The sequence below is a fragment of the Biomphalaria glabrata genome, chromosome 12 (assembly GCF_947242115.1).
Source record: "Biomphalaria glabrata chromosome 12, xgBioGlab47.1, whole genome shotgun sequence".
NCBI lineage: Eukaryota > Metazoa > Mollusca > Gastropoda > Planorbidae > Biomphalaria > Biomphalaria glabrata.
In genome coordinates, this window is record NC_074722.1 from 3,517,522 (window position 1) to 3,543,663 (window position 26,142).

The 26,142-nt window shown below is 34.9% G+C and overlaps 2 protein-coding genes across 12 annotated transcripts in view; one reads left to right on the forward strand and one right to left on the reverse strand.

Moving 5' to 3' along the window:
* LOC106072165 (switch-associated protein 70-like) overlaps positions 1-19,697 on the forward strand; it is a 49,454-nt gene extending 29,757 nt beyond the window's left edge. For 7 of the 10 annotated variants that reach the window (XM_056005503.1, XM_056005504.1, XM_056005496.1 and 4 more), the window contains 10 exons: positions 3,123-3,236; positions 4,059-4,424; positions 5,002-5,304; positions 6,703-6,849; positions 7,995-8,106; positions 8,953-9,140; positions 10,223-10,374; positions 11,842-12,093; positions 13,079-13,277; positions 16,670-19,697. In XM_056005503.1, the coding sequence (XP_055861478.1) occupies positions 3,126-3,236; positions 4,059-4,424; positions 5,002-5,304; positions 6,703-6,849; positions 7,995-8,106; positions 8,953-9,140; positions 10,223-10,374; positions 11,842-12,093; positions 13,079-13,277; positions 16,670-16,945 (2,106 nt within the window). In that variant the 5' untranslated portion in view covers positions 3,123-3,125 and the 3' untranslated portion in view covers positions 16,946-19,697. Of the gene's footprint in view, positions 1-3,122; positions 3,237-4,058; positions 4,425-5,001; positions 5,305-6,702; positions 6,850-7,994; positions 8,107-8,952; positions 9,141-10,222; positions 10,375-11,841; positions 12,094-13,078; positions 13,278-15,003; positions 15,042-16,669 lie in introns of all 10 variants that reach the window. The other 3 variants (XM_056005505.1, XM_056005499.1, XM_056005506.1) reach the window with 2 other exon arrangements.
* A 1,014-nt stretch (positions 19,698-20,711) lies between these two features.
* LOC106057941 (kinase suppressor of Ras 2-like) overlaps positions 20,712-26,142 on the reverse strand; it is a 28,059-nt gene continuing 22,628 nt past the window's right edge. For both annotated transcript variants that reach the window (XM_056006069.1, XM_056006068.1), the window contains exon 20: positions 20,712-25,838. In XM_056006069.1, the coding sequence (XP_055862044.1) occupies positions 25,680-25,838 (159 nt within the window). In that variant the 3' untranslated portion in view covers positions 20,712-25,679. The remainder of the gene's footprint in view (positions 25,839-26,142) is intronic.

Genomic DNA, 26,142 nt, shown 5'->3' on the forward strand with positions numbered 1-26,142 from the left:
TGCTCATCTCCTCGTCTGCGTGATGTCTGGAGAACAGCGATGTCATTGTTTGTATACAGTGAGATGGAGGGGTATCAGCGATGTCATTGTTTGTATACAGTGAGATGGAGGGTATCAGCGATGTCATTGTTTGTATACAGTGAGATGGAGGGTATCAGCGATGTCATTGTTTGTATACAGTGGAGGGGTATCAGCGATGTCATTGTTTGTATACAGTGGAGGGGTATCAGCGATGTCATTGTTTGTATACAGTGGAGGGGTATCAGCGATGTCATTGTTTGTATACAGTGGAGGGGTATCAGCGATGTCATTGTTTGTATACAGTGGAGGGGTATCAGCGATGTCATTGTTTGTATACAGTGGAGGGGTATCAGCGATGTCATTGTTTGTATACAGTGGAGGGGTATCAGCGATGTCATTGTTTGTATACAGTGGAGGGGTATCAGCGATGTCATTGTTTGTATACAGTGGAGGGGTATCAGCGATGTCATTGTTTGTATACAGTGGAGGGGTATCAGCGATGTCATTGTTTGTATACAGTGGAGGGGTATCAGCGATGTCATTGTTTGTATACAGTGGAGGGGTATCAGCGATGTCATTGTTTGTATACAGTGGAGGGGTATCAGCGATGTCATTGTTTGTATACAGTGGAGGGGTATCAGCGATGTCATTGTTTGTATACAGTGGAGGGGTATCAGCGATGTCATTGTTTGTATACAGTGGAGGGGTATCAGCGATGTCATTGTTTATATACAGTGAGATGGAGGGGTATCAGCGATGTCATTGTTTGTATACAGTGGAGGGGTATCAGCGATGTCATTGTTTGTATACAGTGGAGGGGTATCAGCGATGTCATTGTTTGCATACAGTGGAGGGGTATCAGCGATGTCATTGTTTGTATACAGTGGAGGGGTATCAGCGATGTCATTGTTTGTATACAGTGGAGGGGTATCAGCGATGTCATTGTTTGTATACAGTGGAGGGGTATCAGCGATGTCATTTTTGCATACAGTGGAGGGGTATCAGCGATGTCATTGTTTGCATACAGTGGAGGGGTATCAGCGATGTCATTGTTTGTATACAGTGAGATGGAGGGGTATCAGCGATGTCATTGTTTGTATACAGTGAGATGGAGGGGTATCAGCGATGTCATTGTTTGTATACAGTGGAGGGGTATCAGCGATGTCATTGTTTGCATACAGTGAGATGGAGGGGTATCAGCGATGTCATTGTTTGTATACAGTGAAATGGAGGGGTATTAAGTAGTGGGGAGGCTAATCGAGGACGGGCTATTATAATCATGTATTTATTTTTTTTTAAAGTGCTTCTATGCAGTTTCGCTGTAGACTGGTAATTGCAACACCCTTAAAATAAAAAGGCTGTAGAAATGCAGACTTGCAGAAGTTGACAGAATTAAAGTCATTGGTTTAAAGAAAAGCATATTTTCGGCTAACCCTAACGAAACCAAAAATCACAAAATAAAATAGGCCTAATTGTTTCAAACATAAGGACATAAACTTGATTTAAGACTATTTGACAAAAATGCATAAACGTTTCTATACATTAAAAGTGAACACATGTACCCTCTCAATCCAAAAGAACTATTGCTCTTCCCTCTACAAACATTTAACACCTAACTACATTTGAAAGGATGGGCAGTAGTGGTGAAGTGCTTGGATTTAATTAGGGACGACCTTACTCTTAGGGCAAAAATAAAGGTATCCCTTTCAGACCTTGTGATCTATTGGAAGCAGAAGTTATAAAGCTGGTCTTTTTGTTGTGGGCAGCACAATGACCAACCAATCTTACTTCTCCAACATATGTTAGGTATCCATTAGAAGTGGCTGGATTCAAAGGCATCCTAAAAATTCAGATGGTCAAAGTCACATTCTTCCCAAGATTCAAACCCAAGACTCTTCTGTACACAGTCCAAGTGCTTTCCCCTAGCCACATTGCCCCTTAACTTTAAGGGTAAAGTTGGTTGGTAATTGTTAATGTTAATTTTTAGCTATAGGAACCAATAGCTTTACATCATATGCCACTTAAAGGGGAAATTAACTTCTTTACTTTGCATTTTATTTCCAATAAGATATTTGCATATCAGAGTGGGTGTTTACTTATTTAAAGTGAAATATATATAAATATTTAGTGAGGGTAATATTACTGATACTGAAATCATGTAAATATTTGTAGCATCATACTAGACTACTTAGGCCCTCCCAGCACTAGGACGGCAAGCTCTCTCTCCATAGAGATAGGTCATGGATGACCTCCACGTGGATTTTAGGTCTTCTAAGAAGGTGCAATGTTATGTTATATGTGGGCAGCCTTGTTTTTACTTTTCTCTTTTAGGCTTCCATGTTATGGCTGACGTTGGTAACAGATGAGATGAAAAGAAATCATTTTTCTTACACTTTTACGCCCTCAATTTAGAACAGCAATCAAACCAATCCTTTAGTTCTGTTTCAGTTTTAAATCTGGATCTAAACATTTGTGATTTTAATTTGTGCTGAGTTTGTTCAATTGAAGTTTAAAAAGGGAAATTGGACACTTGTCCCAGTTAACCCCATCCCCACTTGTCTTATTGATGTATAATACACCAGTGTTTCCCAATTTTTCTCCTTAAAGGAACACATCGCACATTCTGAGTATTTATCAGAAAACTTTGCTTATTTATTATTAGAGAGAGTAATACTTGTGATGGCCTACTAGTTAATTATTTCAGTAGTTTGTGGAACACCTTTTCAGGCCTAGTGTTCCGCTAAACACAGTTTGGGAAACACTGATGTATACTAATGCCTGGAGGATGGGCACACTTAGCATGCTGTCGTTTGTTTGTAAAATGTTTTTACATGTTTCGGATGTTCCTTCAGAGTTGAAGATAGTTTACTTACTAGTCCAAACCTCCTGCAGGACGACGGGGGATGGGAGAAGGCAGGGTTTGAACCCTGGACCATCGATAAATCTGAACGACAGTCCAGCGTGCAAACCGCATGACCGTGGTGTACGAACGTGACTTTAAAAAGTCAAACTATCGAGTATCTCCAATGCATTGAAAATAAATGGTAGTTATTATTGTTATAGGTCAAATAGTTATACTTGTTTTCTTGTTTTCATTCTAGAAGATGGAGTGGGAAGAAGTGAAAAAAAGTTTGTGGCATGCCTTTGATGTTCTGGACACAACGTCACACTTGAAAAAAATACGAACAGCTCAGGTCCCGAAGACAAAGCTCAGGGTAATTGTTTCCTTTCTAATTGTGAATGTCTTGAATTATACAGTGAATTTCATATGTAACATAATGAATATCATATGTAACATTGTGAATGTCTTGTGTAGCATATAAATATCATGTAAATGTCCTTTGAAACATAAGAAAATAAAAACTCCTATAGTTTATAAAAACGATGCACCTAATGTTGAATTAGCTAAAACACTGAAAGATTAAAAAAGAATGTTTAAAATTATGTAAAATAAAAAGTGCCAAGTTTAAGTTTGTTAACATTACTATTTCTTCAGAGGCATGGCGGTTGAGTTGTAAAGGGCCTGGCTTATGGACTGATAGGTCTCAGGTTCAAATTTTAGGATGCCCTTGAGTGCACCCAACTCGAATTGGGTACCTTACATATGGTGGGGAAATTAAAAGCAATTAGCCATTATGCTGGCCACATGTCACGCTTGTTAACCATTAGTCATTGAAACAGATTAGCTTTTCATTATCTGACATATAGATCACATGGTCTGAAATGATTACTTAACTTACTATTACTTCAACAGACAAAACATAATTCTAGTAAACATGAATTTTTCTTAACTTTTTTAAAATTAAAACTATAATATATATCAAATTTAATAATTCAGAGAATTCCTTAAGTAAAAAAAATATGAAATATATATATATTGCTGTGAATAAATTGTTAAGTTTTTCTATAAGATCTTTCAGTGCATGATGCTTGAAGACTTATAAATTAAAGAATTGAACAAAACTATAAAAAGTCTTAGACAATTATTGAAACAAAAAAAAAAAACATTTTTTACTGTGAAAACTTAACATCTGCAGGTACTGACCAATAATTTGGGCCACTTGCTGAGTGTGGAGCAAGCTGAAACCATTTGGGACAAAGTTCCAAAGGACAATATTGACTTCGATCAATTCATTGATGTTTTGAACAAAAACTTGCTGGTTGGCCTTGATAAACATTCCGGAGCTAAGCTTGTCGGCCTTATTTCTGAGATAGACAATCTGTGTTGGATGCTGTGTGAGAATGTGTACCGGCAGCGAATTTTAGATGATACATTGGAGAATGGAGAAAATCATGTGGCTGTAAATGGGGAAAAAAATGTGGATGGGGATTATACAAATATTATAGGAAGTAAGCAGCCTCCCAGAATTTTCTGCAGTGGTGACTGTTTCAAGCTTTGGAAGGTAAGCCTATCATAGTAACAGGTATTAACTCAAAAATATATATGTCTATTACATCTAATAAAACAAGTCTGGCTTGGCTTGCGTCATAACAGCATTCTTGATTTTTCTACAAATGATATTTGGATCTTTAAACATGATAATGTAGTGTGCACTCTGGACTGTCGTTTGATAGTCACCATGGTCCCGGGTTTGAGCCCTGCCTGCCGCCATTCCCCACCATCCTCCTGCAGGACATTTGGGCTAGGATGTAATTATCAGCAAATCTGCAGGCAGGGTTTAAACACGGGACCATTGATAAGTCTGAACTACAGTCCAGCATGCAAACCACATGACCAGGCAGCCAATTAATCTATTGTAATAAATAAACTAACATTTAGTATATTACAATACTACAATTAATCTATTGTAAGCTAAAATTGGCTTCATTGTTAAATATGTTTATTGATACATAAATAGAATAATATAAATAAAAGAAGTGATTTTGTTACACTTGAAAAATGCTGATATTCTTTTAGCTTCTAAAATTTTTAAAAAGAATTTTTAATTATTTAAATTGTGAAAAACTTTTTTTTTCCAGATTTTCAACTTTTTAGTTGAAAGGGCTGAAGATAAAAGTCTTTTGTTTCCTCTTCTCACTGATATTGAAGAGGCAGAACGCATTGCCTCAGAAATTTGTCAGACTGTGGGTCTACCACTGCCTAAAGTAAATCCCAACCAGAGGAGAGGCTCCACAGACATTCTTCTTCAGTCATTTCTGATTGACTTTTCTGACTTTGTCAAAGTCATTGTGAAAAAAATCACTAAAGACAACGACACCCGTGTAATCAGCCATGGAATCTCAGAAGTATACAACCAAATTATGTATGACATTGTACGCAAGGTAAAAAATATTGTGGCTTTTTTTTTTAGGAAGATAATGTTTGCATTTTTTATATCATCATATCAACTGTCCAGATTTGTTGGCTTATTCTTGGCTGCCTGGTCATGTGGTATGGACTGTGGACTGTCATTTGATGGTCTAAATGGTTCCAGGTCAGAAATCTTCCCACCACCATTCCCTGTTGTTCTATGGAAGGTTTGGTTAGGATATAATCATCTTCAAATCCAAGGAACATCTTAAAAAATTTACAAAAATAAATAAAAAATATGTAGCGGTACACATCAATTGTTTTTTTGGTTCTTGATGTTATTTAAAACATATTCAGCCAATCTTTTTTATTCTCTTGTGAAATTCGGAAATAATGTGTGCATGTATGTTAGGTTAGGTCCAAGCCTAAGCCAGGAAAACCAATGACGTAGTAGAGTTTCAAAACATACATAACTAGATTGGCATAGATGAGCATAAGACGTAATAAGCTTCTTCTGTTAAGCAAGTTCTGTAACTGAAGATAAGCATAAAAATAAAACACAACACATTCACTATTCAAGTTTTTTGCTTGACAATTTTTTTCGTCAAAAAAACAACAACCTTACTTGTATTACATCCTTTATCTATAAATTTTTGCCAAGCCACTTATAACATAGGTCATTATTTAAATCTAGAAACTTGCTTTTTACAATCCCAAGTATATCACAACCAGCTTGGGAAATAGTTAGACTTAATCAGAAGAATTAGGAGATAGGAAGAGGTGTGTGTAAATTTGCACTAATCTGACTAACCCCCCCAAAAAAGTTCTTTCATTTCCACTAAAGCAACTTTTTTTTTATTATTATCTAAATTTTATTATTGCTTATATAAACTTTTCTTTCTAATTGTCTATCATTCTGGATATTTTTGGTTTACAAAACATATTGATTAAAAAAACTGTAGCAAAAAATGAATTCTCAAAAGTGGTTCACCTTCACCTATCCTTTAGTCTGTTAAATCATTGGGAAACCACATAAGATCTGTTGACCGTCTTTCTCCATTCCTCTCTGTCTTTTGCCTTGGATAGAATTTCATTCACTGACAAGTTTGCCATCCTTTTATATTGTCTTCCCATCACTTTCTTTTTCTATCTTTTCTTCATTTTCCTGGTACTGTTCCCTGAAGGAAGGTCTTTTTGAGCCCTGAGGACCTTGTGGTGTGGCCATTAAGTTAAGTTTGCATTTTTTTATAGTGGTTATCAGCTCAATGTGGGGTCCATTTGCTGTATTAATCCTGTTTTTAACCTCTTTATTTCCGATGGGACCTATGTAAGTGGTTAGGAGAAGAACAAAAAATATTGCTCATTTTGATCGAATCATGTTGAAACAGAACTATTCAGCTATTTATTTTTTTGGTGTTACACACTTTCAGGGCTACATGGTCAAATTTGGCAACAAAGTGACAGCCTGGAAAGAAAGATGGTTTGTTCTTAACTCTTCAGAGCTTAAGTATTACACAAATGCAGAAGAGAAAGATCTTAAAGGCTCAATAGCTTTATGCCAAGCTTGTTTCACTCAGGTACTTAACCATCATACCATTCATATAAATCCATATATTTATAGTTTTTAAAGTATTATATATCAAGAAATGTTTACAACCAGTAGAATTTAATTAAAATGTAAATTTATTGATATATATTGTTAGGCACTTAGCATGGAGACGCACCATAGTTAACAGACTTTGAACATGACAGATTGTGGGGTTTGGCTTGTTGATGTAAATTTTATTCAGTTGGTGTTTGGACTTCAAGGTGACAGCAACTTATTAATGACAGATTCTCTACTGTGGCCTTTATGTATTAAACTTCTTTCAAGCTTTTCAACAGTCTGGACTTAGTTCATTTTTTTTTTTGTGACAGACAGACATTTACAACTACAATACAACACAAACCTATTACAATACATATATATATACACACGTATACTAACATGCTCGGATTAATTGCTGGGATGGCCTGCTGCACCAGAGTTTTCTTTCCAGAATACAATCTTGGTCCTTGGATATAGGGATCATGAGGTGCTCAAGCATCATTGTTCCCCTCTTGACCATTCTATGTGATCCACGGAAATGCTGATCATTAGGTTTGGCCTCAGGACTTTTAGAGGAAATACCTTAGTTCATGAACCATACTCATTCTACGACTGAATGAGGCCAACCAACAACCTTAGTTGACAGACCCATTGATTTTTCCTTGAGGTTGACTCTAAAATGTAAAATGTTTTCCATGTTTCGGATATCAAAATAATATATCACAATAATATATCACAGTAATATAGTGTAATAATATATCAAAATAATATATCAAAATAATATAGCGTAATAATATATCAAAATAATATATCACACTAATATAGCGTAATAATATATCAAAATAATATATCAAAATAATATATCAAAATAATATATCACAGTAATATAGCGTAATAATATATCAAAATAATATATCAAAATAATATATCAAAATAATATAGCATAATATTATATCACAATAATATATCAAAATAATATATCAACATTAACTTTGTTGTATCATTTGTTTGTTCTCTCAATTAGCATTTAAGCTTGTGTTTATATAGGTCTTACTTTGCTTGTTAGTTTGCCTTCCTAATTATCAAAACTAAAAGAAAATAAAAGAAATTGTTTTTTATTTTGATTTTTTCCAGAGTTTTCCTGACAAGCCTGGAGGAAGGCATCATCGGTTTAAACTCCATACCCCTGGAAAACACTATGAGTTGTCAGCTCCTGATTTAAAATCTAAAAACGAATGGATGGCAGGTAGATTTTTAGCCATTCCTAGCTTTGAAACAATAAATCAACATGTCCTGTCATCATAAAACCCAGTACTAATTACAAACTGATTTGATCAAAGTATAGATTCAGTGATTCATTGGAATTTCTATCAAACATTTATTTTATTTATTTTTTTTTGCTAAATTTAAGTTTATCAAGACATTATTATTTTAAGTAAAGCTAAACCTAAAACCATTAACAAAACATTTGTTAAAGCAAAGCAGAACTTTGTTAAAGTCAAGTTTAACTAGGGGGATGACTCAAATTAACCAGGTTACCTGTGTGTAGTCGCTGAGTGAACTCTTTATGTTGTCTGTTGTATTTATGTGTATTTTTCTGTTGTGTTGTCTTTATATGAGAAAAGAGTCCATGTAATCACAACAAAAGGATCAATAAAGCAGTCTTAGTCTTAGTCTTAGTAATTATAACAAGAGACAACTTTATGTTTTTAATTCCTAACATCATTGCAGTACAGAGGGCTAAAATATGTTTGCAAAATGTTTTACATGTTTCGGATGTTCCTTCAGAGTTGAAGATAGTTTACTTCCTAGTCCAAACCTCCTGCAGGACAACGGGGGATGGGAGCGGGCAGGGTTTGAACCCTCAACTGCCGATAAATCCGAATGACAGTCCAGCGCGCAAACCGCACGACCAGGCACCCACACTGCAGACACATATCCATATAGTGAGATTATGTCAGTCACTATTACTTGTTTTTACTGCTAACACATATGTATATAGTGAGATTATTTCCCTCAATATTACTTGTGTTTACTGCAGACACATATCTTTAAAGTGAGACAATGTCTGTCATACTTGTGTTTTCTGCAGATATTAAAATTGTTGTCTCACACATTGGTACTGGTCCATCTAAAGACAGCTTGCAGCTGGCAGCACTCAAAGAACGAAAGAAAGAAAGGGAAGAGAGAAGAAGAAGAACAGCAGAAGAAGAATTGAACCGTTGTGCTGAAAGAGAAAAACTTCTAGAGCGGGAAAGACAGTTGGAAGAGGAGAGAAGGGTAAACCCATATTTAAATGAACAAAAACCCAACGTATGCTTTTGCTATGGAAAGTGTTTTTGAACAAAAAAAAAACACCAACTTATGGTTTACCTAGAAACTATTTTGAAACTTTTTTCATTCAAATTCATGTAATCATTCTTAATTTTTATGAAAAGTTATAAATCATGTAACATTTTTTAATTCGGCTTACTTGATCATAAAGTAGAAGAAGACAAATGCATAAAGGACCAATAAAACTTTTGTTTATGTCAAGAGGAAGGTTTAAATAAAAGAGTATTTTAAAAGCATTATATGTCAAAAGAATCAATGACATGTCAAAATAATAAATTTCTTTTTATTTTTTCCTACATAATAAACATGTTGGTAAATCAATAACATGTCAAATGAATTTATGATACCATTTAATATCATTAATTTTTACAATTATCTGTAATGTTTATTTACTTCTTTTTGGTCTAATAGTAATAAAGTAAGTAAAGTTCCCCTCACAGACCTTGTGGGCAGATGATGTAAAGGTCATCTGTTTCTGTGGCATAGGGTTAACTAGGGTGTCATGTGGCCAGCACAACCACCAACCGCCTTTACTTTTCCCTAACTAATGTCAGGTACCCATTAGAGCTGGGTGGACTCAGAGGCGCCTGAAGATCCCGAAATTAAAAATCCCAGTTTTCACCAGGATTCGAACCCCGGTCCCCGGTTCGGAAGCCAAGCACTTTACCGCTCAGCCACTGCGCCTCCGGTCTAATAGTAATGACATTACTATTTAGTGTATGGCAGGAAGTTACAAAAACAACAATTAAAAACAATTAGATAAGAAGAGTTTATGTTTTAATAACTCTGTTGAAGCCTTTCTGTTTAACTCTTGTCATTCACAATAACAAAAAGTTCAAATAGTTATTAACAATTAACATAGTTACTTTTAAGGTAAAAAAAAAATTACTCTGCAACTAATTTACTTTTAATATCATAATAAAATAACCTGAAATGTTTAAATTCAAATTTTGGAATAAAAGTGAATTTGCATGTGTAGGAAAGTCTTTTTTAATAAGAATTGCTTGTTGTTTTTATCATTTGATTAGCAAAGGCAGCTTGCACAAGAAGAAATACTAGAACGTGAAAGGTTACTCGCCTTGGAGAGACAGAAGAGAGCAGAAGAAGAAGAAAGAAGAAGGAGGGAGACCAATGAGCTCTTGGATGAAAAGAAAAAAGAAATAGATGCCGAGCGTCAGAGGTGATTACATTAACTTCCTAGCCACTAGGAACATATGGTGGTCTTGTTTTACTTTAGGAGACAATTCTAAGAAAAGAATAGGGAAAACAATAAATCATTAAACTCATTGCTGTGTTTGGTATCTCAGAAATAGTTTGTGAATAGCTCTAGTTTGATGGATTTTATGATATGTATGTCCTGCTGATAATAGAAAAAAATTGTAAAGAATATTACAAAAAATGAGAAGAGATTCTTACTCTTAATTGATGGTTTTTTGGCTATTTAGCATAATTGTTGTAATGGGGGTACCGGTAGTCCTGAGCTTAAACCCTGCATTCTGTGATCCATTGCCATCTTGCAAGAGTTGTGAGCTAGGATTAAGAAATGATTATGAAATGTACTGAACAAAACTTGAACAAAACATTCCAAAAGAAAAAGGCAGAGGGAAACAAATACATTTTATAAGATAAGAACAAATACATTTTATAAGGTAAGAACAATTCCATCTCAAATGGGAAGATAATTATAATATGTCCTACACTTATCCATGTGTCAATCTTATCATCCATGTTAATCAGTGACTTAAACTCTGCTAACTTGTTGCTTTTCCTGGATGATTCAGGCAAGCCCTTCCATGCTCTAATAGCACAAAGGAAGCATATGGAATAACCTCATCCTCTTTCATTTGCCTTCCTCATGGAACATAGGGCCTCAGTAAAAACACGCCACTCTCCACTGTTGCTTGCTAGTTTTTTTAATGACTTCCCAGCTCTTATCTGTCCTCTCGGCTTCATCTAGTAAATTGTTTCGCCATATTCTTTTTGGTCTTCCTCTGTATCATGTGCCCTAGGGGGTTCCACTCTAAGGCCTGTCTAGCTCTGTTGTTGGTATCTTTTCTAAGGGTGTGACCCATCCATCTCCACTTTCTAATATTGGGAATAGCCTCCCTTGCTACGAACTTCTAGAAATAATCAATGTCCAATGCAAAGCTTGGTTGTGGCTAAAGATTCATTACCATAGATGTGACAATGGCATAAGTCATCATTAACTTTTTATCTCCATAATTATTTTTCCATGTTCTGACAGAATTCTTCATTTTTGACATCTGTACATTCTACCCTGTTATGATTAAACTTTTTTGTTTGTAATCAGAAAATGTTAGTTTTGGTATAGACTTATAGGAGAATGCATGCTTTTTTTTTATATAACACAAAGTTCATAAAACCAGAAATTAATTAGTAATTTAATAATCAAATCAATGATGGTATCGTTAATTTGGAGAGAAAGAGTTAATCCTCCCAACAACCCCACACCCACCCACACACAAAAGAATCAAGAAGGAGTTAGGAATAACTTTTAAAAGCTTTACTGTATTTGCTAATGCCGATGTTTTCATTTTACAGAACATTGATGTAAAAAGATGTTTTTGTTTTTTCCTGTGCTAATGTTTTGAAATGTAGCAATGATCATAAATGTATTCCTGTCCAGATGCGCTGACACAGAAGCACGGCTCCAAGCTGAAAGGGAAGCCCTGATGCAGCAGAGTAAAGAGGAACTGGAAGCTGAGAGAGAGCAAAGAGCCCTGGTGGAGGCCAGACTTCGAGAAGAGGAAGCTCAGTTAGAAGAGGAAAGGAGGAGGTTGAAAGAGTTGGAGGAAGCCAAAGCAGCTCTTGAGGCAATGGTTGAAATGGAGAGAGCATTAAAGAAAGATGAAGAAATTGTGAGAAATTTACAAGCCAGGTTAGATAACTCTAAAAATATTTCTAACTAAAGTAAGCTTATTTATGATTATACTTTAGTGTCATCTCTTAATTTTTAGTGAAAAAGAAAGTTGTGTCGATTATGATTACAATTATAGACCTACATAAATTAAAGATGTATTTCTCATCAATATGTTATTATTGTCATTGCTTTCCTGATTGTAGTCACATCTGCTAGTGTAGTAAAACTCTTTAGCAACTCATATCCCAAAATCAAATATATTCTGATAACTACAACTCAAAATTTGGTTTGAAAAAAATGTAAGTTAAATAAGAACTCTCCTGGCATCATATAGTGCATAAAAAAAAGAGCATCGAAAAAATTAAGGAAAATCGCCCTTTTTTTTTTTTTATGAAAAATTTATTTCATGGCTATTAATATTGTCTCTTAACTTTTTCCTGATCTATGTGGATTAAACTACAGTGTGTTTTAAAATGTAAAAATCAAAATAAAAAAATAAATATTGTTATAACTCTGGTGGTGGTGGGGATAGGGGTGGTGTGTGTGCACAGTGTGAAGTCAGTCCGGAACAGAGAATTGAGAACAAGTCCAGGAAGAGGTGGAGACTCAGTGGAGTCTGATACAGTGTTACAGAGTTGTGGCTAAGTTTTTGTACTGTCAGTGTTACATTGTTGCCAATTGTACAGAATTGGCAGTGATTTAATGGACATTAAAGTGTTACGTTTCTTTGGAGCCTTGAGTTGTCAAGTTAGTTGAATTGGTTGTGTCGTGTGGTGCAGTTTGCAGAGAGCCTGGATAATGAGAAACATTACAATATATTTATTGAATTCTTAAAATAATTCTTCTCATTCATTTATATGAAATCGAAAAAAAATTAAAAAAATTATATTATTAGATAACATTATTTTTTTGGGGGGATATCTCAAATGTCTTTTTTTCAGTTGTAAAAAAACTTGTTTACATTTTTTTTTTGACTATATAGTCTTATTTTAAACTTTTATAGAATCCTTGAGGAAGAGTATGCCAAACGTGAAGAGCTTGAGCGTCTGCAAGCAGAGCAGAACAAAAAGCTAATGGAAGAGCAGTTAACTAGACAGGAGCTGGAGGCTGCTCACAGGCTGAAAGAGGAAGCGTTAAGACTTGCTAAGGAACAGCTGGAAGCCTTAACTCGTGAAAGAGAGATGGCTGATCAACAGCTGAGGGTAAGTGTATACAAGTTTAACCAACTTGCTTTATCACGTAATATTCACATTCTTTGAAGAAAAGAAATCTTCTATTTCTTATTACTTTTTATTTTTTTAAGCTATTCCACACATTTTGTATGCACAAAAACTATATTTTATTTTATTGTCATATTTTTATTTCTAAGAAATGTTTATTAAATCCTTTTTTTTTCTGCAACACTTTACCAGCATAAAATAATCTTCTTTTATCACTTTGATCACAAATACATTGTGTATTACAACTCAGTTTACATTTTTCTTCAACCAGTTTCCAGAAGATACAAATGTCTTTCATTCTTAAATTAGAAACATTACCATGTGTTCTTAACTTCAGGAAAAAAGAAAATCATTCTAGAAATTTATTTTCAACATCTATAAGTACAAATAAATATCTAGTCCATGTTTTTTTTTTAAATTGATTAGTTGTAAACGCAACATTAAGGTTTTATCTTCTCATCCCACCCCCTGACTTTTTGTGCTGCGGTAGTAATAATTTTCTTATTAGAAAGTACATTTGTATCTTATGAATTTGAAAAGTCAGGTTTTTAATAGTATTTCTGTAAAACAAAACTACTTTTCACCTCACTTATTCTTTTGAGTTTGAATGCTGTATTCTTACAACTCAGAAATTTGATTTTAATAATTTAGAAGTTTTTATTCTGACAATGCTAGAGGTTGTATTCTGAAGATGACACATGGTGATGATAGTGCAGTAAACAAAAATATTTTTACAGTGATTACAATCAAATATGCTACTACAATAAAATATGTGCCTTCTTATTCTCATGCTAGTTTATAATGTTAAAAGAAATGTCAATGGTAGTCTAAAATATAAGCTAGCAGACTAAAAAAAAGTTGTTTTTTTCTACAAGTATTTACAATCTCCCAACATATTACAATATTTTTATCATAAAGATGAAGTTAATTGTTTTAAATTTAATATAGTCTCTTTAAAAGCACTTTTATATCTGATGAGTGATAAAGTGTCAGATAAAGAAACTAATGTCCCTTGATCATAAAGTCAGCTTGCTTTAAGAACTTTTGTTATTTGTTAATGGTTCTTTTTTAATTTAAGCAGCTGATATATTTGTCACATGATTTCTTTAATGATAGAAGTATTTATCAATGTAAAAAAAAAAAAAAAAAAAAAAAAAATCAGTGGAATTCCATGTTAGGCAAAGTTGAAAGAAAAACATGCCAAATAGTCTTCTTAGCTTTTGAAAATAATAGCTTGTAGGATATCTAGAACAAGCTAGATTATTAATTGACTGATCTTAATGTGTTTCCTTCAGCTCACCTCTCATCTCCAGCAGTTGGTGGTTCACATGTCAGAATAAGCCCAATGTGGCATGTATGGCTGATCTACTTGTCACACTGCTGATACCTCTGTTTCCATCACATACCTGGCACTCTATTGGTATCTCACATCACATAACTAGTACTTTTCTGGTGCCTTTCATCATATAGCTGGCACTCTGCTTCTGTTTCACATCACATAACTGGCACTCTGCTGGTATCTAACATGACATAGCTGGCATTCTGCTGGTGTCTCACATCACATTGCTGTCATTCTGCTGGCATCTCACATCACATAGCTGGTACTTTGCAGGTATCTCATATCACATAGCTGGCACTCTTCTGGTATTTGTGTCACAGGCTAATAAAATTTCTTTTCCTTTATTTTTTTATTCTCAACTTTCTCCAGGAGGCCAACGCCAAGTTGAAAGTGCTTGAGATGGAAAGGTTGTCATTTAAACAGATCCTTGCATAACGCTTTTTCGTTCCTTCTAAGTTGTTCATTTTACCCAGCACAATATTTCATACCTAGATTTCACTTAGACTATTTAAACAGCTGTTTTCTGAACAGTCTCTGCTTGAACAGCTATTGTCTAAGCAGCAAGATTTGAAAAACCTTATTAATTAAACAAAAAATTACTGAAAAAAAAACAACACATTTTCTACAGGGTAAAGAAGAATAAGTATAGATCTTGACAAATTGTTTCTATAATTTGTATGATGTATATTGTGCTGGATAAAAAAAATGTTTGACCTTCTGAATGAGATTATTTAAATGGAACTTTGTGTTTGTCTCTCAACGCTTGTTAATTGTCACAGTTTTCTCCCTTTTTTTTAATAATTTAAACAGAACAACATATTTTTCTACTACCAATTTTATAGCTAATCTTTCCCTTGCCATTTCTACTCATTCTTTGTATTTTTATTTTATTTGACACCCCCCCCCCCCCCCCCCCCCAAAAAAAAAATGTCACTTTCCTATTTTTGTTTCTTTTCTTATGACATATACATATTTTTAAAAAACTTACTTTGGTCCTAGTATTAAGTTGAAAAACATCAGTTTTGAATAGGACTACATGTCACTGTTTGTTTTGCATGTGCATTTCTGACATTAACTTTATAAATTGTGTTTCTTCTAGTAATAAATAATACATTTTTTTTTTGGAAAATTTAATAATTATCTATTTGATCTAACTATATAAATATCTATACTACATCTTAATAATATAAACACATCCATACAGTGCCCTGCTACATGGGTGGCTGGTTCCAGTACTATTGATCATTCTTCTTAAAATCTTACAACTTTTATTAGTTTGACTAATTATATCATTATGGCTTGAATAATTACTGTGTACAAAATGTTTTACTTGTCGACGCAATCACCTCTGCACTTTTCAAAAAGAATAATTGTGTCCTATAGAATGTAATTCTGTATTTGTACTAGTTGACCTACTTGCAAGACTTGCAGAACTGAATCTAAGCATGCCAAGCATGCCTTGTTCATTGATCACAATTTTTATTTATGCTTGTTCAATAATATGAGTATGTCTCTTGAGATAGGAATTACTCTGTACATTAGCTTTAGAATTTGTTTATGTTTAAATGGTCAATTTGTAAGAGTTTACAGAATGTTAGTTGAAGCATCAAACATTATGTATTTAATTATCTGACTGATATATAGAAAACATAGATCAAATGCAATCCAGCACTTTAAAAATAAGTGTCACTCAATTAATGAACTATTAACTAATTAACAATTATTAAATCTGTTAGAAAAATGTTGTCTCCTTTCAAAAAAAAAATCAAATGATTTCAACAATTATATAATTAAATTAAAAACATGCTATTATTTTACCACTTATATTTATTAAGACAATGGTTTTAGTTATACATACATGTTTTCAGAATCTAAAAGTATTATACATTTGTAATGTGATATCTCACAAGTTAATTAATCACTATTATTCTAATTACTGTAACTGATGCATTCAGTCATATATTTACACATTTAGAAAAGATATTATTTGGAAACTTTATGTTTAGTAACATGTGACATTCCATATTTCATTTAGGATGCAGCAGAAAAGCTGAAGCAGGCGGAAATTGACAGGCAGAAGATTCAAGAGAGAATGAAACTCAAGGCTATGACTTCCTCCTCCCGTATGGCAGGGCCTATTAGAACCCCTGATCCAAACCCATTCGTTACACACAGAGGTTTAGGGGCATTCACGGAGGCAGACTTTCAGCGGCGACAACAGTCCCAAGAAGAAGAAAACTCCAACATGTCCTCAGCCGAGCAGAATTTAAGCAACAGCACTCAAGCTATCACTCTTCAGACGGAACTGTAGAGTGATGCATGTTATAATCAAAACCTGTTAATGTTTTTTTTTTACTAAAGTATGTGTGACGACGAAATGGAGTCTCTGTCCTAGAACAAGATATCAGTAATTTAAGGGTCTTTCAAAGTAGACTTCTTAAAAGAAATTATGTGATAATTTATTGTTTAAGAAATCAGCATTTTGGTTGTAAACTTTATATGTATATATAGGGGTATATAGAGTCTCTTGGTTTGGGAAGTGGTCAATGTTATCTACAACTATAAAAAGGCTTCGCGTTGAGAAGTTGTAAATTTGTATTCAGGATTAGTGCAACAAGATGAAGCTCTAATTTGTTGGAAGACTTAAAAGGATATTAAGTCATTATGCTTGCCATTCAACACTTTTTTTAGACCATTAAACACAGACAAAGGTGAACTACTTTCTTGCTTGAGAAACAGTAAGGTTTCAAAAGAGAAATTACTTCTTTTTTTTATTTATTGGACACTGTCAAGTATTCTTGAATGAACAGAACGTTGTTTCACTGAATGAAATAATGTTTTGTTGTTACTTGTAAATATTTGTATTTTTACTTATAGTCCTGTGATCTTTTCCAAAACCATTGGACTGAACAAATATTTGTACAAGAAAACATTGACATTAAACATGAAAACAAACTCTGCACCTTTGATCATTTTTCTTCACATTTTAAAAACAGTCTAGGACAGACATGAAGTTTCCTAGTCATTCCAAAGTTTTATCTCCTTATCTTATCTTATGGCATTTTTTTTTTTTCAGTCTAAATCATAAAAAAATAATTTTTTTTTTTAGATACACTTTTAATGCCAGTACATATTATTACATTAATGAAAGTGTATACTGGTAGGTAAAACTAAGATTAGGTGTGTAGGGTTGAGAATTTGTGACATTGTATTTTCTCTTGTTTCTCTTGTTTTGTAAGCAGACTTATTCCTGGCCTTGCTTGTAGTTATTTAAAACACTTGCCATTCAAAGCATTATCTACCATAATTAAATGTTGTTTTTTTATTTTAAGATAAGATCATTTATTGGTCCAAACAAATTCAAATTTGCCAGACTACAATTATCTATCTCAGCATTACTGCTATAACAGTAAATATATTTATGCAAATAACAAAAGAAAATCCGCTGCCAAGGACAGACGCAGACGGCAAAAAGAAAATCTAAATCGACCACCTGCGGTCAATGGTTAAGCTTGCCCTGGGTGTGGCAAAATATGTAAGTCACAGCTGGGGCTGCCCAGCCACGGGAAATACTGCATTCCTTACTAATCTTCGGACTCGAAGACAAGCCTTATTATTTATGCAAATACTTACAATATAAAATGCAGACACACAATTAGCCCTTGATGATTATTTAGTGGTCCTAATTCTTTACTAGTTAAACTTGATCTAAAGTTCCTACTTGGATGCACAGTAAATCTCCCCCTGCCTAATTCAAGATATGGCATAAAATTAATGAACAAAGTAAATATGATGTATATTTGGCTGTCACTGTGTTTTTTCTAAGAAAATATTGTACCTGTTACTTTGAAGCTAGTCTGCTTGAGTTGAATGGTGTTGCTTTGTGAAAATGTTTTGATTCTGTAAGGCCAAGTAAGCATGGCCAGCTTCATATCTTTGGTTACTGACCTTATAAACTAGCCTTTCTTTCTCTGATAAAGCATAAAACAGTTTTTATTTTGTAATCAATGATTCAAATATTACAGCAGCTTGTGTAATTAGTAAATTTCTTAATGATTGTTTCTATTGTGAAATATTTGAAAAATCGTATTGCTGGTTATTGTTAAGTTAGTCTTAAACTTAAATTGAATTGTATCATCTTGCATTAGTTTCTTGACACACTGTTGAGATTGTTACTTTGCAACTTTTGTCTACCGTATCTTGTCCTTTTTTGAATGGACATTTGAGGGCCATAACTCTTTGGCAGAAGTGAGGCTGAGTGGTCTCCGTAGGATCTTGAAAATCACATGGAAAGAAAAAGTGTGCAATACTGAGATCCTTGCGCGAACAGGTATTCCCAGCATCTTTACAGCCCTCAGACAACGCCGCTTGCGCCGGCTTGGACATGTTCACTGGATGAAGGACAATCGCATCCCGAAAGTCATCCTCTACAGACAACTTGCGTCTGGCTCAAGAAAAACTGGTCGCCCCCACCTCCATTACATAGATGTAATAAAACGGGACCTCAAATCAGTGAACATCAATACTGATCATTGGGAAGACAGCACCAGATGGAGAGAGACAGTAACCAAGAAACCTATGGACAGTGAAAGAACATGCGTCTCAGCTCAGGAAAAAAAAAGTACAATACGAAAAATGGCTAGCTCCTCTACCACCAAAGCAAAAGCCACCTTAACCTGCGATATTTGTGGACGGGAGTGTCTCTCCAAAATAGGGCTCCACAGCCACATGAGGAAGTCGTTTTACGACTGAAGGAGGCCAACTAGCTAGACCTTTAAAAGCAATACTTCACAATAAAAAACTATAGAAAATTAAAATGTTTATTTATAGCCAGTAAATGAAGGTATAAGTGAAGTACACTTCTGACTTTCACCTCAACATATTGTAGTTTCAAGAAGAGAAGGATAGCTAACATTACTTATCAAAACGCACAAAGACTCTTAGGTCACACATTGTTTTATCTGCATACTATTTTGAACCATTTTTTATATCTTGAAATTAAATTTTGCTGTAAATTTGAAATATATATGTATATTTTATAATACATTTTTACCTTAGCAAAATCAGTGTTGTTTGTTGATTATGTTTAGTAGTTTGAAATGTACTGCTGGAAACTATCATTAGGCTCTATCTCAGAATGAACCATTGTCTCTGTAGCTCAAAGGACCCTATTCATGAATGGTATAAATATTCTGAAATATATCTATATTTCTTCCATTTATTGTGCTAGAAAGTTTAGATAGTGTGTAAATAGAACTTTAAAAAAAATCCTGAAGGACACTGTCGACATATTTCAGTAGTGCCAATTTACATACGTTGTTTCAGTTTAGTTTAGACAAGTGATGCCCACCCTAATTCTACCTGCGGGCCATTTTAATTTCCAACACTCATGTCGCAGGCCACATGATCGAAAAGGTACAAAAATAAAATGGTATTGACCAGAAACTATTTCATTAGAAACTTACATTAATTAATGAGACGAAGTTAATCCTTTTTTTTTTTACTCGTCAGAAAGTGGCTTCATTTCTCTACTTCAAATGTGAGCCACATTGTAGTTAGCTTTACCACCGACTCATTTTCTTGCCTCTTTTTGGTAAAAATTCTCATCAATATCCAATCTCTAAGTGTAGTTTAACAATCTTTTATTTGCGGCTCAAATTAAGAATGCCATCAGATGGGTTTCATGCCATTATTTATGTTTTGTTTTTTAAACAGCTACTCTTTCTTTACAAATCAAATATGTTGGCTTAGTAGCATGTTCCACAAAAAAGTAAAGATCCGTTCCCTTTTCCTGGAAGATTCTACAGTCCCATTTCAGAAACACAAATGTTAATGGTTAATAGTGAGGGCCCTAATGTAGAAAAAGATGCATTTTTCAATTTTTGTTTTTATAAAAGAGGGATTTTCTACACTTTCTGCTGACTTTTTGGCGGCCTGGATAGAACCATGGCCCGCAGGCTGTATTTTGGGCATCTGGTTTAGACATACCTGAGTGGTTCATTCTGTTACATTAATAGGTTTCAGTTTAGTTTAGACTTGCCCGACTCAGACAAAAAACAACAACAACAGGGTACACCATTATTTTATGCAAGTTTAATTGTTTTTAAATAATTTCTCGACTCTTGTGCTACAACCATCTTTAGATTTGTACAATTAAAGAAAACACAAGACATGATGTAGCACACTTCCAACACAGCTTTACAGCACAAGACATGATGTAGCACACTTCCAATAGAGCTGCACACACAAGACATGATGTAGCACACTTCCAATAGAGCTGTACACACAAGACATGATGTAGCACACTTCCAATAGAGCTGTACACACAAGACATGATGTAGCACACTTCCAACACAGCTGTACAGCATAGGACATGATGTAGCACACTTCCAACACAGCTTTACAGCACAAGACATGATGTAGCACACTTCCAATAGAGCTGCACACACAAGACATGATGTAGCACACTTCCAATAGAGCTGCACACACAAGACATGATGTAGCACACTTCCAACACAGCTTTACAGCACAAGACATGATGCAGCACACTTCCAACACAAGACATGATGTAGCACACTTCCAATAGAGCTGTACACACAAGACATGATGTAGCACACTTCTAATAGAGCTGTACACACAAGACATGATGTAGCACACTTCCAATAGAGCTGTACACACAAGACATGATGTAGCACACTTCCAATAGAGCTGTACACACAAGACACGATGTAGCACACTTCCAATAGAGCTGTACACACAAGACATGATGTAGCACACTTCCAATAGAGCTGTACACACAAGACATGATGTAGCACATTTCCAAGACAAGATGTGGCACACTTCCAATAGAGCTGTACACACAAGACATGATGTAGCACACTTCCAACACAAGATGTGGCACACTTCCAATAGAGCTGTACACACAAGACATGATGTAGCACACTTCCAACACAAGATGTGGCACACTTCCAATAGAGCTGTACACACAAGACATGATGTAGCACACTTCCAATAGAGCTGTACACACAAGACATGATGTAGCACACTTCCAACACAAGATGTGGCACACTTCCAATAGAGCTGTACACACAAGACATGATGTAGCACACTTCCAATAGAGCTGTACACGCAAGACATGATGTAGCACACTTCCAATAGAGCTGTACACACAAGACATGATGTAGCACACTTCCAATAGAGCTGTACACACAAGACATGATGTAGCACACTTCCAATAGAGCTGTACACACAAGACATGATGTAGCACACTTCCAACACAGCTTTATAACACAAGACATGATGTAGCACATTTCCAACACAGCTGTACAGCACAATACAAGATGTAGCACACTTCCAACACAGCTGTAGAACATTAAGAGAGATAAGCCTAAAGGACAATAAAATCAGGTTGACATACAGCATGTCCATACACATTCACAACAGGTCGAGCAGTCTATTGAGTCCTTGCAATCATCCACCTAATGAACACAAGTTTTATACAGCATGGTGATTTGAATTATTCTGAGATGAGTCAATTAGTTACAAGTTTCCAGGTGGCTCATTACCTAGCAATCATGACTGACATGTCACCTTCAAGGTATCTGGTCAGAACTACAACCAAATTTGGTCAACATTTGACTTGAATGAATAGATCAAGTACTAAAACAAACAAACAAAGTTTGTCTGAAAATATACAATTTATATTTGCAATGATAAGCACAATTTTAAACTGCATTGTGAAATTCATAAGAATTTTTTTTTTCATGTATGCCCCAATGATACAGAACAGCAAAGGGACAGTGGGAATAAGCCCATTTACACAAAGGGAAAAAAGCTCATTATTTAACACTAAAACTACTTTGTATTCAACAAATGCATAAGGAATCAAGGAATAAAATAATGCTACTAAGTTCACTGACTTGAAAACATCTTTTATCCCATGGCAAGCACCCAGGTCCCTCTGTCAATTAGTCTGCAAGCCCAGCTAAACATTTACACACAAATCAGTTGAACACATATCAGCTAAGATGCACAGCTTTTGTGGAAGTCACAGATGCGCTATGGACAAGGTCCATCCAGGCACAAGAAAGCTTGACAAAGAAGCTGACCAACAGGAAATAAAGTCAACAATTTCTTTTGTTTTAAAGAAAAAAAAAAATAATTTTTCAAATGAATGAATTTCAAAGACAAACTGATTATGCAAGTAAAGGTTATGAGTTTCAACTGTGACGCAAAACAATCCAAAGATTACTGTCTTGTACAACAACCAAGGCTGCTTAGGAAAAGTATATATGCAGACAACACTGACACACAATCATTCAAGTTGGAGAAGGCTTGAAAGGGTTAATAAATAATTTGTTTAACTCATGGGCAACGTGTGCAAGGATTTCCCTTAGGAGTAGAAGAAAGGAGCAAGTTTACAAGGATCTCCCCTTTACAGTAGAGGGAAGAGGCATGTTTTCAAGGATCTCCCCTTTACAGTTGAGGGAAGAGGCATGTTTACAAGGATCTCCCCTTTACAGTAGAGGGAAGAGGCATGTTTACAAGGATCTCCCCTTTACAGTAGAGGGAAGAGGCATGTTTACAAGGATCTCCCCTTTACAGTAGAGGGAAGAGGCATGTTTACAAGGATCTCCCCTTTACAGTAGAGGGAAGAGGCATGTTTACAAGGATCTCCCCTTTACAGTAGAGGAAGGGCTGAAAAGCTCAAAAAGAAGGAGGAACATTATGCACAAAAAGCAACTCCCTCATATCAGAAAAAAAAAAGAGTAGCTAGTTAGGTGTTGACAGAATTTGGTCTATAACACACAAGTTTCATGTGCAGCCCAGTTTGCAATGCATTGCAATGACAACTTTTCAGAATATCTATCCTTCTTAATGGAAGCACAAAAACATTTTTGTTTTCTAATCAATGGACTTTTAGCTCTTTCAGGTGCATAGAAAAACCTGTCTAAATTAGTCAGGTCAAAAAAAGAATTAGTAGTGGTACACTTAAAAATGCTAATTATAGACAAAAACATCCTTCATGAATGGAGGTGTTCCTCTTTTTTTTTTTTTTAAGAAAATACAAAACAATGTGCAAAACAAAACAACAGGCATCTCTCTGTTGGAGTAGCTCCCTCATAAGGAATGCTACCTGCATGTCAATCTGGTCAACACTGTAAAGGGAGTCTGGGCTTTTTGTAACTGCTTTGAAAGGTTGTGCCAGGCAAAATATGCATAATTTGGTGATGGACTATTTCAAATGAGAGTTTGTGCATTCTATACAACAGCAGAGTAAAACAACTTCTCGGGGACAAATAGGATGGAGTTGGTGATGAAAGATTTCTTAGGCATTACCAGAAGTCCACAATCTCATATCACCTTAATAGCAAGTGGTGAGCATAATGAATTTGTTTGCCCATTTAAGGACTGTAGTGTCTGGAGACAAACTTGAATTTCTGGAGGCAGCAAGCTCACATTTTCCTACTTTCTGAAATCCCATTAGAAGAAAACTTGGTTTTTATCAGATACAAAGAACTAGATAGAAAGAATTTTTTTTAACATTCAAAGAACCAGATAGAAAGAAAACTGGTTTTTATCAGATACAAAGAACTAGATAGAAAGAATTTTTTTTAACATTCAAAGAACCAGATAGAAAGAAAACTGTTTTTTATCAGATACAAAGAACTAGATAGAAAGAATTTTTTTTTAACATTCAAAGAACCAGATAGAAAGAAAACTGGTTTTTATCAGATACAAAGAACAAGATAGAAAGAAAACTTGGTTTTAACAGATACAAAGAAATAGAAAAAAAAAACTTGTTTTTTATCAGATACAAAAAACTAAATAGAAAGAAAAATGGACATTCTACTGCTTTGTTCAATTATCTATTGTGACAGAGGCACATAGAACAAATGCTGAAGTCCATGAAGGCATGGGACATACAACCTTAGGAGACATGCAAATAAAACTTGAAATTCTATCCAAACAAACACACTTAGATCCCACAAACACCTAGACTATATATATATTTATAATATAAAACAAAATCTTGTGAAAGTCCAATGGGTTTGCCTAACTCTATTATACTCTTGCACAATGCACAAAAAAAACTAATGACAGAATCTAATGTCTGATGTTCCAACGAATGATGGTTAAAAACATAACACAAGAATGTCAATGATAAAAAAAAAAAACAAAAAAAAAACACAATTTAAAATTTTTAGAATTTAAAAGTTTTCAATAATCACAAGAAGAATGCAATCATCATTGAAAGAAAAACGCCATCTGAACCTTATATGAATTAAACATGTCCAACAAGATGTTTTGTTTTCTCTTAAGTCTGTGACCTCTACGTCTGGCAGCTATCAGAGACTGTTCGGATCATTCAGAACTGCGATGTGTTCCATATGCGGAGTAAAGGGAGGCAATAAGGGAGGCAAATGAGGAATGAGCTCGGGGAGGGAGAAGCACACTGAATGGGGACTTCTACATGCTATAGGACCGACTATCACAGTATCTGGTGCCTTGCACACTGCGTGTAGGTCACCAGGAGAACCATAAATATGTAGAATATATCTATAATATATATCGATTGGAGGTTTAGCACAACAATAAGCTAAGTACATTTAAGGGAAAAACACAATGTTCATTTCAAAGAAAACACTTTCTATTACAAGATCAAAGTGAACAGTTTTGAATGGAAAACTGTCCGATATCCGTCTGAATATTTTTTTTTGGTTAACTTCCTTTTGCTGTAAAAACAGTAGTAGAGTCCAATCTGTTAATATTCTAAATCCTAACATCACATTCTGTGTGCTCCAGTGTCTGTATCCTGGAAACAGAAGTCACTAGCTAGCTTCACAAAACTGTTCATCGGAGATCTCAGCCTCTTATCCTTGTGCACTCTGATCAAAGACAGGATGTACACACTTGAATTATTATACAACAAATTTACTCATTGCAAGCTGCAGATTCAGGCGGCTCTTACTAATTAACTGCAGATTCAGCTGGCTCTTACTAATTAACTGCAGATTACTAATTAACACATTTTGATGTAATGGTCACGAGTAGACCAAGGCATCTGTCGATCGACTAAGTTGACAAGGATGTGAAGGGCTTCTGATGAGCCGTGTCTGAGGGATGCGTCCTAAAGCTTTAGTTATCTGGGCAAAGTCAGGCCTGTCTTCTGCTCGGAAAGTCCAGCAAGACATGAGAATTTCCTGGCAAGAGAGAAAGAAGAAAAAAAAAATAATACCAAGTTGGGAAATCGCCATGACAAGCCATTAACTAGTAAAAATATAAATTTTAAAAATTATAATAACATTGTACCACATTAAAATTCAGAAATGTGTAAAAGATGGAACCGTGGTCGAGAGGTCAAGTGCGCTTGAACTTGGCTTGGCTTCCTAGAAGGGGGCTTGAGGTTCGACACCCGACTCGCGCAGAGTTGTGTTTACTGAGCGCCTAAAGGCAGCACAGAAAACCAACTCCTAGATACCCCCCTCCCAACTGGTCCACAAATGA